Source organism: Hyaena hyaena, unplaced genomic scaffold (assembly GCF_003009895.1).
Source record: "Hyaena hyaena isolate Hyena2069 unplaced genomic scaffold, ASM300989v1 scaffold_558, whole genome shotgun sequence".
Lineage (NCBI taxonomy): Eukaryota > Metazoa > Chordata > Mammalia > Carnivora > Hyaenidae > Hyaena > Hyaena hyaena.
The window spans coordinates 669,918-683,226 of NW_024081188.1; the positions used below are offsets into that span (position 1 = coordinate 669,918).

The window sequence follows — 13,309 nt, forward strand, 5'->3', positions numbered from 1 at the left end:
AAATGAAAGTATATACAGGGAGGGATTCCATTACATAAAAGTTTAAAACAGTGAAACTAATCTATGGAAAGGGGGGGAATGTTGTCAGAGCAGACATGAAGGAGGCTTCTGGGATCTTTGCAATACTCCAGAATCTGGGTGATTTTCACCAAGTATGGTTAACAAAATTTTCATGTATGTTTGCAGGATAATTTATTGAGCTATATGGACACTTAGGATTCATGTACTTTCCTGTATGTGTATTAATCTTCACTTTTTAAAAAGTGCTGTAAAAAGGAGTGCATGGAAGACATGGGGCCTGGTATGTGGAACACAAAGTCAATAACAGACTCGAGGGACTGTATAGTCTCAAATAAGGAGGTTATCAACATTTGGAAGCAGAAAGCTTGACCAGTGACGCTGGCTGTTAATGCAAGCTGAAACCATTTATCTAAGGGTAACTCACCAATTTCCATCACGCTGTCATCATCCAAAATCTGCTGCAATGAGAGAATTCGGAGAAACTGAAGATGCTGACACTGCTGGATGATCAGTTTGGCCACTTGTTGAATCCCATCCCCAGTAGGAAGGCTCAATTCTTCCAGGTTGTTAAGAGAACCTAAGGTATAGGCTATGAGAAGAGACAAAAAAGATACTCTCCAAACAATGGTCATCTATAGCCTCAAAATCATGGCATAGTCCTGGAGGCCCCATGTAGCATGGAGGCTGTTCCTCTTCCTCTCCAAAGGACAAGATAAAAGGGTCAGCCTACACACCTTGATCCTCACTGCTACCTCCAGTCAACAATTCCTCCACCCTCCCCCAACCAATCTCTCCTGCACTGAAGACCAGAATGCCTACCCTATCTCCAATTCCTATTTTAGACTCAAGTTTCTACTAGCCTCCAACATAACTCCCCTAGCTCCTTAAATGTCTTCAGCCACCTTCCTTTCAATCCCGTCTCCTGCTATCAGCCTCAGTGATTTCTGCTTCTCCCTCCCAGCACTAAAGCGTCACAGTCCACTAGTGTTACATCTTTGCACTTTGACCCCCCCATTGGCATGGTATATTATGGATCACTTGATCCCTAGAAAGCTTCTCCTTCTAAGGCCTTAGGCATGGAAATGTTTTTAGCACTTTCTAGCATCCAAGCAGTATTCTAAGCTGGGGTTTTCAGTTCTGTGTCCTAGATCTTCTAAGGACCCTGGTTCCTTTTAGGGAGGCCAGTATTTAGGAGTCAAGATCTGGCATTTGGGGTACTCCTTACTACTAGGATCCTTTCTAATCTCATTTCACTGAGCTATTTATATGTGTGTGTATAGAGATAGGTAGCTCACTACATGTGTGTATATAGATTTATATACATTAAAAACCATGAGTCCACACCAGTATTCCTACATGTAATTTAATACCTTAGAGTTCTTTCTACCCTCTCCTTTCAGTATTTGTCAATTCCTTCTCCAACCGTGAGGAAATTTGATTCTCATTATACTTAACATACTATTCATTTAACCAACTTGTTGTATATGCCAGCCACCTCCTTGGCCCCTCAATCTTGCCTCTGCCCCACTTAGTCTTCCTGCTCCTCCCCCAGCCACATGCTGCCTCCCAAGGAAGGCAAGAGAAGGGAAGAGGAAGACATCCAGGTGATCAGGCTATCGTCTGAGAAGCACTGCTGCTCTATACTCCCCATCTCCACTCATTCCTCTTATATTGTCCTCTGTTAAAAGAGAAAAATGCCCAAAATGAATTGCTTTTGCCAAGCCCCTCATCACTAAGCCAAGACTTAATTTTGAGTCTGAGCTGTTCCAGAAATGGAACCTAAAACCGCCAATCAGGAATCACTAGATCAGCACTAGTTAGGCAATCTGCCTAATAGACCCCTGCCGCCCCCTCTAAAGGAAAGTAACCTTACAGTAACCAAACCACCTGCGTTTTTGTCTACTCTAACTTCCCTGTTCCTGCTCCCTTATGCCTATAAAAAAAATCATTTGATACAGCTTCTCAGAGCTATATCCTTCACTCATGAGCACACATTCCTTTTGTAATCATAAAAAAAATTGACTAAGTATTGAGGCAATTTCTGTAGTTAGCATTTTGTTAATTCTGAGTTTTCACAAACTAAGTTTTCTTAACCTTCAAAGATAGTTTTATCTATATTACAAAAAACTTTGAGATAACAGGGATTTAGCAGGTTTGGAATGGGCCCCGGACAGTGAGATTGCATCATGCTATAATGACTAAATATGTGTCTGAAGAAATAAATCACCCTGAGAACACTGCTTTGAATGAGATCAAGTGAGATCAGGCATTTGGAGGCTCAAAGCTAAGCAGCCCTGCCCCTTCCTCCAAATGAGTAAGGGCAGCTAATACCTATAGTGATTTCATGTGGTTTACACAAAATAGAAGGATTTCAAGGGAAGAATAAAAAGTAAAAGGCACAATTTTGCAAACATACCGAATATTTCAGATGTTTCCTTATCAGCAAAGTGTTGGTCTTCAAGATTTAGTATCTTCAGAGAAATAAGATTGGGCAAAGCGGTGACTATAAAAGGGAAAACAAAGTTATGTCAGCTACATCTTTTATACCAACAAATGTATTTAAGGACTATTTTTTAAATGACTGAAATCAGTACAGTAATTCAGATTTTACTAGTCAGTATGACAAATAAAGCTTAGGAAATAATTCTGATAATTACAAGTACTTAAACTTACAGATACAAATACACCTTATTTAAAAATTCATGTAAAATCAGATCTAACAGCTTAATTCTTTGACCTCAATTACATATTTAATAAAATTTATCTTTTAAAAAGTGCTTAATATGACTCTGCATACAAATGCATCTAAAACCAAGATTTTATGATCTTAGCTCTTACCAAAAGCGATGGGTTTGAAAAATGATCCAAAAAAATTAATTTCTTTGAGTTTCTTGCAGGAAGCAAGTGCAGTCATGAGAGATTCAAAATCCGAAATCAAATTACTTTGCAGATGAAAAACATGAAGGTTTGGAGAATTCTGAATTAATTTCACTAAAAAATATCAAAGATTTCAAAAATTAGAGGAAATTCCAAATTTCCTTTTTAAAAAAAATTTTTTTAATCTTTATTTTTGAGAGGAGAGAGACAGAGCACGAGCATGGGAGGCGCAGAGAGAGAAGGAGACACAGAATCTGAAGCAGGCTCTAGGCTCTGTGCTTTTAGCACAGAACCCGACATGGGACTTGAACTTATGAACTGTGAGATCATGACCTGAGCCGCTGTCAGATTCTTAATCGACTGAGCCACCCAGGAGCCCCAGAACATTACAAATTTCTATCAGAATTATCCATATTTTTCTGTTTCAACAATACAAAGTAAGTACTATGATGTAATGATCCAAGAATTGGGTCGCTTGCAGGTTCAGGTTCTGCAAGTAAGTAGTGAGCTATGTGAACTTGGACACCTGGTTACTAACACTGAGGATCAGTTTTCTCATTTAGAAAAGAAGAGCTAAGAGCATAGACTCAGTAAGGTCACCTTAGTCTTTAACATGCTAGTCTTAAGTTTGCATGTGAATGGCATTTACTCAGTAGGAATAGGATACAAAGAAACAAAAGCAATGACAAATCTGAAGCAAACCTAGACTTGATGTAAAAAAATTACTGACAAGTATAAGAAAACTACCACTTCCACATTCAGCTTCAAAGAATTTTATTGCATGCAACTCTGCCTGGTAATTCCACATTTACATTGCCTCAATCTGTAGGGCTCAGTCTTCATTACACTAAGGAATTGAGGACACCTAAGTCCTTTTGTGAAAAGATGGATTTAGGAAAGACGGCTGCACAAACTCAATCAATAGGACAGGCTGGTGAGAAAAGGGAAATTGCTACCAATCCGCAGGTTTCACCTCCCCCACCCCAATCTGGAAGATCTGAAAGTTGAAATTCAAGAGCAACTTAAATAAAATCAAAATAATTCTCCAAAATAGTTTGGAGAGACAGAATATCAGTGGGTGAAAGCTCAGACTTAGTCATAGTCAGAACTCCCAGATCTGTCTGAATTCCACATTTACCATCTCCTTACCTGGTTGACCTCCAGCAAATTAGTTATCCTCTTTACACTTCAATTTCCCTACTTGTAAAATAACATTAATAGTACCTTACCTTATAGAAGGTTCTGAAGATTAAATGGGTTAATATTTGTAAAATACTTAGAACAGTTCCTAGCATGTCAGGGCGCCTGGGTGGCTCAGTTGGTTAAGCATCCGACTTTCAGCTCAGGTTATGATCTCACAAGTGGTGGGTTCAAGACCCAAGTCAGGCTTTGTGCCGACAGCTCAGAGCCTGGAGCCTGCTTAACACTCTCTGTCTCCTTCTCTCTCTGCCCCTCCCCTGCTCACATGCTGTCTCTGTCTCAGAAATAAATAAAAATGTTAAAAATTTTTTTAGGAAAAAAAAGAACAATTCCTAGCAGGTATATAGTAAGGGCTCAATAATTTCCAACACCTCTCTGCTTGCTTTTAAAAGATTTTTTTAATCTCTGTACTAAATATGGGGCTCAAACTCAGCCCAAGATCAAGAGTCGCATGCTCTACCAACTGCGCCAGCCAAGAGCTCTCTGCTTTCTTAAGGAGGAAGAGTGCTAGTCCCACAGTTTATTATGGATACAGGCTACAACTCGAGATTTACAGAAGCTTTAAATTTTTTTTTTTTAATGTTTTTATTTATTTCTAGGAGAGAGAGAGACAGCGTGAGCAGGGGAGGGTCAGAGAGAGAGGGAGTCACAGACTCTGAAACAGGCTCCAGGCTCTGAGCTGGCAGTCATCACAGAGCCCGACGCGGGGCTCAAAGCCATGAACCGCGAGATCATGACCGAAGCGAAAGTCGGACGCTTAACCGACTAAGCCACCCAGGCGCCCCGAGATTTACAGAAGCTTTAAATCTTAGTTATTGGCCAAGTTGCCTTTCCACATGATGTAAAAACAAGTAAATCAAATTGCCCATCCTTACCTAGTTTAGAAGGACTATACTCAGCTGAAATTCGGACCAACAATTTCAACAATTGTAGAGAGGGAAGAATTCTTCAGGAATGAGTGAAAAAACATTTTGTTGATCATTCAGAGCCACAGAGAGTTCTTTCAGGCATAGGAACTTGTCCAAATTAGTAAAAACTTTATCTAGAAAGCAGAACACAGTTTGCCATTATTAATCTAAGGAATTCGAAATGGAAAATTTCAACTGTCATTTTCAGTCATCAATTTGTTTTCGTATTTTCAAATGAAAACCTTCCACATACAATAAAACATTCTTTTTTTTTAGAAAGCATGTATACAAACATACTACCCTTTGTAGGGTCTACTGATTGCTCTATGAGAAGCCCTGTGGTACTCTAGGTGCACAAAAATAAGACATCTTCCCAAACGGTGCTCAGATGACAGAACTTCCACGTGCAAAAGAATGATTTTGGACCCTACTTCCCACCACTGGATACACAACTAACTCAAAATGGAACAGCCACCAGCAGAAAAGATAGGTGTCAATCTTCATAACCTTGGATTTGACAATGGATTCTTAGATATGCTACCAAAACCAGCAAAATTTAGAACTTTTGTGCATTTAAAGACACTATGGAGACAGTGAAGACTGTCTCAAAAATAGGAGAAAATACTTTGCATATGTCCATTAAGAATTTAACCACCAGAATATACAAAGACTCCTACAACTCAAGACAAAAAGGTAACACAATTAAAAACTGGGCAAGGAATGGGGCCCCTGGGTGGCTCAGCAGGTTAAGCATCTAACTTGGGCTCAGGTCATAATCTCACGGTTGATGAGGTCAAGCCCCACATCGGGTTCTGTGCTGATAGTTGGGAGCCTAGAGCCTGCTTCAGATTCTGTGTCTCCCTCTCTGCCTGTCCTTGCCCCATGCTCGTGCGCTCTCTGTCTCTCTTTCCCTCTCTTTCAAAAATAAACATTAAAAATTATTTTTAAAATGGGCAAGGACTTAATAGACATGTCTCAAAAAGAACATGTAACCAGTAAGTACATGAAAAGATGCCCAACACCATTAGTCATTAGGGAAATGCAAATCAAAACCACAATGGGATACGTTTTCTTGCCTAGTAGGATGACTTTCTAATTCAAAAAATATATATAGCAGCAAGCGTTGACACAGCTGTGGAGAAACTGAAACCCTCATACACTGCTGGTGGGAATGTAAACTGGTGCAGCTACTGTGGTGAACAGTTTAGAAGTTCCACAAAAATTAGAATTACTGTTAATATCATCCAGCAATCCCACTTTTAGGTATATATCTGAAAGAATTGCAAGCAGGATCTCAAAAAGGTATTTGTACACCCATGTTCATAGCAAGCAGCATTGCTTGCAATCAAAGAAACAAAGCAAGTATCCATCAACAGATGAATGGATAAACAAAACATGAAATATACCATACAGTGGAAGATTAGCTATAAAAGGAACCAAGTTCTGGGGCGCCTGGGTTGCTCAGTCGGTTAACCGTCCGGCTTCAGCTCGGGTCATGATCTCACAGTTTGTGGGTTCAAACCCCACGTCGGGCTCTATGCTGACAGCTAGCTCGGAGCCTGGAGCCTGTTTCAGATTCTGTGTCTCCCTCTCTTTCTGACCCTCACCTGCTCATGCTGTCTCTCTCCCAGAAATAAAGAAGACATTTTAAAAAAAAAAAAAAAAAGGAACCAAGTTCTGATACTGGCTGCAATATGAATGAATCTTGAAAATATTATGCTGTGTGAAACAAGCCAGACACAAAAAGACAAAATAATAAAGGATTCCACTTATGGAATACCTAGAGTGGACAAATTCATGGAGATGAAAAGTAGAATAGATATCGGTGGGTTGGCAGAGGAAGGAGTCATTGTTTATTTGGTACAGAGTTACCATTTGGTATCATGGAAAGGTTCTGGAAATGGTTAAAATGGCTCATTGCACAACACTGGAAATGTGATTAATGCCACTAAAATGCGTGCTTAAAAATGGTTAAAATGCCGGCGCCTGGGTGGCTTAATCAGTTAAAGAGTCCTACTCGGCTCAAGTCATGATCTCACAGTTTGCATTCGAGCCCCACATCAGTCTCTGTGCTGACAGCTCAGAGCCTGGAGGCTGCTTCAGATTCTTTGTTGTCTTCTCTCTCTGCCCCTCCCCTGCTTATGCTCTGTCTTAGACTCCCCAAAACAAGTAAATGTAATAAAAAAAAGTTTAAATGGTTAAAATGTTAAATGTTATGAATATTTCACAGTAAAAAGGCATTTTAAAAAGAGGAAATTTTTTTCTAATTTTGAAGATAAATATCTACCCACATATCTTAATAATGTTTGGTGACCCTCCAGAAGATGACACAAAGCATAGCACATCTAGGTATGTAACAAACCACTGAAAACCAAAACCATATTAGCAACAGAAAATTAGAAAAACTTGTAAATACTATTTACAAAAGTATCTAAAGTACCTAGGAATAAATTTAATGCACGACACACAAAGTCTACATTGAAACCTCTCAAACATTGCTGAGACCAGTGAAAGGGGACACAAGTAAGAAATTTTTTTCCAGCGAGTACAAGCCCTTTCTTCTGATAAGCAGGTAGGGTAATGGTAATTCTCAAGCATCATGGTACATGGAATTTATTTATTTATTTTTTATTTTTCTGAGAGAGAGGGGACAAGTGAGCATGGGGCAGAGAGGGAAAGAGAGAATCCCACAAGGGGTAGAGAGTGAGAGCGAGAGCAGCAGGGCTCTTGTTTTACCCAAAGCGGGCTCGAGGTCAGTCAGCCCACGTGGGACTCAAACTCAGGATGCGTGAGATCATGACCTAAGCCGAAGTCAGATGTTTAACCAACTGAGCCACCAAGGTGCCCTATCCTTTTACTAGTAAGTAATTTGAGTCTGTTTATTAAGAGCCTTCATTTATGGGAGGGGCACCTGGGTGGCTCTTAAGGGTAAGCAGCCCACTCTTGATCTCAGCTCAGGTCATGACCTCACTGTTGGTGAGCTTGAGCCTGAGTTGGGCTCCAGACTGACAGTGCATAGCCTGCTTGGGATCTGTCTCTCTCTCCCTCTGCCCCTTCCCCACGTGCAATCAATCAATCAACAAGCTTTAAAAAAGCCTTCACTGGTTAATATTTTAATTTTATCTCAATTATTTGAAAAGCATTCTTTTAGTTAGAGGTCTTTCACTAATTTGTACTACTGACAAAAATAAATTAGTCAAGGGTTATCTTATATCTATTCTATCAGACAGCATTTATGGTCTCATGCTTTCAGAAGTTTCCATCCGCCTAAAACTAAGAGTGAGAAAATAAAATAACCCATCAGAATAGCCATCTAAGATACATCCAGGTGTACCTGGTACCTGCCTTGTCCCCGAGACTTGAAGAGACTCCAGGGCAGGCAGGGTGAGGAGCAATTCCTGTTCTGCTGCACTCAGCTCCAGGCGGCACACTGAGCACTTGGTCACAGAGTCCTTACTCTGCTCCAGAGCCGGGCGGATGTATTCCATAAACTCCCCGCTGTTGTCCAAATAGAGCTCAATGCGCTGCGAGGCCGAGAAAATGACCATGAGAACCCTGAGCATCTCCCGGTCCACGGCGGCCATGTCAGACACACATACTTCCAGAAGGGGGATCTTGTACTGCTTTGGAGAATGGTGCCAGTAGCCAGCACTGATGTTGGGTGGTTTCACGAGTTGCTGGTTCCGAAAACGCTTTATGTTTTCTTCTTTTTCAGCTAAATCCCTCTTCCTTAGGTTCGCAGATTCAAAGGCAGAAGCACAGTCCTGATCAACAGTTGGTGCCTTAGATGTGTCTATATATGTTTCCAAGAACGGAAAACCTGCTGGGTGTGCCTTACTTCCTCTTAGGGAGACCCGGATGCTCCGCAGCAGTAATAGGCTTTCTGGGTGGTCAAAAAAATACAGCAAATTAAGTACATCCAAATTCAGGGTCTTCCCTTGAAGGAACTGCAAAATAAATGGAGTGCAGGCACCAACAGTGTTGCTTTGATAAGCAGCTTTTATGGCAAGAGTCAGTAATTGTTCTGAAACGATTGAAAAGTAATCTTTAGGAGACATTTGCCACACCGTCCTCATACACTGCATCATCCCTGAAATTCCTGGATGGTGCCTCAGGTAGTCATCATTTTCTGCTGTAATCTCCAATGACTCTTTATTATCTGCCCAATGCAGCAAGTGAGATACAATCTTTGGCCCTGCCTTTGTTGAAGAGTGGCAGGAGAGGTAACGCAAAAAATTGCTGTAGGGACCTATAGCCATCATCGATGAGTTGAGTTGTTTCAAATAAGAGAGTCCCAAATCTTGATCTTCTTGCCTCTCAGAATCCAGAAGTTCAATCAGCCTCTTCCCGGCAAGAAATTCTTGGAATGTGGGATTTAGAAACCGGTAGACCGGTCTTAGTCTCTGGGCTGTGAATTTGCTCAACAGGCACGTGACTAAATCTTCCCTGTCATCAATTCCTGCTTCTATAAGGTCATCATCACTGAACTCAAAGCAAGTTGAAAAAAACCCTTTCAAGGCCAGCTCACCACAAGAGGACACAGTTGCTCTGAGAAGTTCAGCCATCGATTTGTACTTTAAGAAAAGGCATTCCATATATGACTTGAAGGCAGCCACATCATCAATGGATCTGTTCCAAGGATACTGAAACCAGTTAGCACAGATCGATGCGACAAAGAGAGGAGTTTTGTGAATTCCCTGCAAGCTTTCGTTCACTCTGAAGTAAACCATAAACTTTTGCAGACAACTCGTATCGTGTGAAAAGAGCTTCCGTAATAAATACATGGTATTATAAAAGGGAAACACTCGTATCTCCAGAATCGTGTCTAGGTATCGGCGCATGTCCCTGGCCCTGTTTGTATGTACACCAATCAGTAAGCAGGTCCTTGATGAGTGGTTTTTTCGAATTAGTTTTTCTAGGACATGCGGAACTGAGCACATTTCTTTGTAGTCATCCAAAAGGAGTAACACTTGATTCCTTAACTGCTGGATGATGTTCCTCAGGCACACTTCAGTAACAGAGCCTTCTGTCTTTAGGAGTTGGTCACAAACAATGTTGGCCACCCCCTCGTCCGGTCTGGTAGAACTAAGGGAGAGGTAGAAGACCAGCTGGAACCTGTTTAGCAAGGGGCAGCATCCTGATGCCCACAGAAGCGCTATTTTCTTCAGCAGGACTGTCTTTCCACTACCTGCTTCACCCTCCACACACATGACAGAGTTGAAGTTGGCCAGGACCTCAGGTAACACCACAGGCTCTTGCACAGGACTGCCGATGCGTCTTAAGGCCAAGGCTTAAGGCCAGCCCAGCAAATGGTCGGTGGCTAGGGAGGGACAGACTCAAACAAACACATGTGGCGGAAACTGGCACTGGTGTAGGATGCTCTCAGCCACTCACTCAGGTTCCTTGCCTCCTGCAGCCACTGGGCTTCACGCTGGGCCACTGCTATGGAGAGAAGGAAAAAGGCAGATCCTCTACACACAAACAGATGTACACATGCCGATCGTCCCATGTGCCCCTTCAGCATCCTTACCTGGCACTACAGGACTAACTGCTGCTGAATCCTCACGATAGCTTTCACTTGTGGTTTCCTTTGAAAATAAAATCCCCTGTTAAATCAAACTTTGTATAAGACAGTAGGGCAGCATGTTAAAGCTGGGGACCAAACATCTCAACAAAGCCCCCCCTCAAATATTTATGCTGATTAAAGGGAAGAATGGTACAGATATCAAACAATAAATGATCTGCAAATACCCGCACGTGTCTCCTAGGTGGCCCATGTATGACACATGCTGTGGGTGAATCAGGCAGTGGTTATTCTCCAGACAATCAGAACCACGATGTGGGCAATGAGATGGGCCCTCCAGAGAATACTGAGTGCTGCTTCCGACCATAGTTATTCACATTTTTAAAAATTTTTCTATATATTTAAAAATTTTTAATGTTTTTTATTTATTTCTGAGAGAGACAGCATGAGCAGGGGAGGGTCAGATAGAGAGGGAGACACAGAATCCCAAACAGGCTCCAGGCTCTGAGCTGTCAGCAGAGAGCCTGACGCGGGGCTCAAACCCACGATCCATGAGATCGTGACCTGAGCCGAAGTCGCACGCTCAACCGAATGAGCCACCCAGGCGCCCCTGACTGTTTGACTGTTTAGAGAGAGTGAGAGTGGGGTAGAAGAAGACAGAGAATATTAAGCAGGACACAGAGCTGGATCCCACAATCCATATTTTTAATATTAAATATTAAATATTTTTAATATTACATACCTGGAATATAGAATGATTGTGTTTCTTACAAAATAAGTTATTGAGAAATCCCGACACTTTTTTTTATTCAATTTTGTTTTTCATTCAAGTGCAGATCAAGTTACTTTCTTTTTGTGGGGTGACAGACATAAAAGACCTAACATACAGCCTCAAATAAGAGGTGTGTGCACAAGTACTAGATTAACTGTGACTTCAATCTCAGAACAGTGTAGGATGTCTCAGTTTATTTTTTTTAATTTTTAAAAATTTATTTCTGAGAGAGAGAGACAGTGTGAGCAGAGGAGGGTCAGAGAGAAAGGGTGGTACAGAATCTGAAACAGGCTCCAGGCTTTGAGCTAGCTGTCAGCACAGAGCCTGACGTGGGGCTTGAACCCACGAACCAAACCGTGAGATCATGACCTGAGCCGAAGTCAGACACCTAACCGACTGAGCCACCCAGGTGCCCCAGGATGTCTCAGTTTAAAGGGACCAGCCTATTATCTGGATTTATGATTTGGTTGATCATTTGCTTTTGTAAAAAAAAAAAAAAAACATTATCTTCTCAGCCCTGAGAAAACCCAAAGAGCAAGTCACACTTCATGGTCTTGTAAATAAAGATCCAGGCTCAAGGTACCCTGGATGCTAATCAGATCTAGGTCTAAGAGTCTGGGCCCCAAAATAGAAGGGACTGACTACATTTCCTGAAGCTAGCTTCTAGATGTTACTTGTTTATTGTAGTATCCTCATCTATACTTAGTACATGATAGGTGCATAAGAGATATTTGTAGAACATATTTCCTTCTGTAGGATGAGCAACTCCTGTTCAAAAACCATTTTCTAGGGGTGCCTGGGTGACTCAGGCGGTTAAGCATCTGACTCCGTTTACTCCGTTTCGGCTCAGGTGGTGACCTCACCATTAGTGAGCACTGACAGCAGAGAGCCCACTTGGGATTCTCTCTCCGTCTCCCTCTGCCCCTCTTCTGGCTCTCTCCCTAAACAAACAAACAAATAAGTTTTCTATCAAATGATCACATACTGCTAAAATGAATAAGGTACTGGTGTTCATTACCTTTAATTCAGAAAGTTCACGGTGGTTGTGAAGGTCTGGAATCTCCTCTACACAGGACTTCAGATTTTGGAGAAACTGACAACTAAGCACAAAGTTAAAAGTTATAAAAACAGTTGAATGCAACTAAGCATTTGCATTAGGTTTTCAAATACACTGTTATAGAATTTTGTGGGTTTTGTTTTGGGGGTTCCTTTATGATAGAGAGTGCGTGCACACCAGCAGGCTCCACACCCAGTACGGAACCAGACCTGGGGCTGGAGCCAATGACCCTGGGATCATGGCCTGAGCTGAAATCAAGAGTCAAACACTCAATCAACTGAGCCACTCAGGCACCCCACCGTTACCAATTTTTTAATGGCAAAAATTAAACATTTAGAATGGTTCTCATCAACAGCAATGCAGATGGTTCACAAAGTAACAGTGCAGACAGCCAGTAAATTTGGAGGAATGAGTGCACATTTAATACTCATCCATGAAACTAACATGGACCTAAAGAATCAAAAACAGAGAAGAAAACACCAAACAAAACAAACAAAAAACAGGACGTGTAGAAAAACTCCTAAGGTGTAAATAAAGCCTGCAGTTGATGGTAATGTACCAATGTTGGCTATATACTAATGTGATTTAAATCAAATATATTACAGTAATTTAAGAAACTGGATGTGAGAATATAGGAACTTTCTGTTTTATCTTTGTACCTACTCTAAATCTAAAATCATTCTGAAGTCAAACATCTATTTTTTAGAAAGCTCTATCAATATGAATATAGAGTATGGCCACAAATATACTTAAAAACCATTTGCGGGGCACCTGGGTGGCTTAGTCAGTTAAGCGTCCGACTTTTGCTTAGGTCATGATCTCGCGGTTCGTGGGTTTGAGCCCCGCGTCGGGCTCTGTGCTGACTGCCAGCTCAGAGCCTGGAGCCTGCTTCAGTCTGTGACTCCCTCTCTCTCTGACCCTCCCCTGCTCACGCTGTCTCTCTCTCTCTC

The 13,309-nt window shown here is 41.5% G+C and overlaps 1 protein-coding gene across 1 annotated transcript in view; it reads right to left on the reverse strand.

The window, feature by feature from the left end:
* Positions 1-13,309, reverse strand: part of LOC120247957 (NLR family apoptosis inhibitory protein) — a 36,181-nt gene that overhangs the window by 5,490 nt on the left and 17,382 nt on the right. The window contains 9 exon segments of the mRNA XM_039256075.1: positions 446-610; positions 2,438-2,524; positions 2,860-3,012; positions 4,974-5,021; positions 5,024-5,140; positions 8,341-10,344; positions 10,347-10,448; positions 10,537-10,594; positions 12,321-12,402. Of these exon segments, the coding sequence (XP_039112006.1) occupies positions 446-610; positions 2,438-2,524; positions 2,860-3,012; positions 4,974-5,021; positions 5,024-5,140; positions 8,341-10,344; positions 10,347-10,448; positions 10,537-10,594; positions 12,321-12,402 (2,816 nt within the window).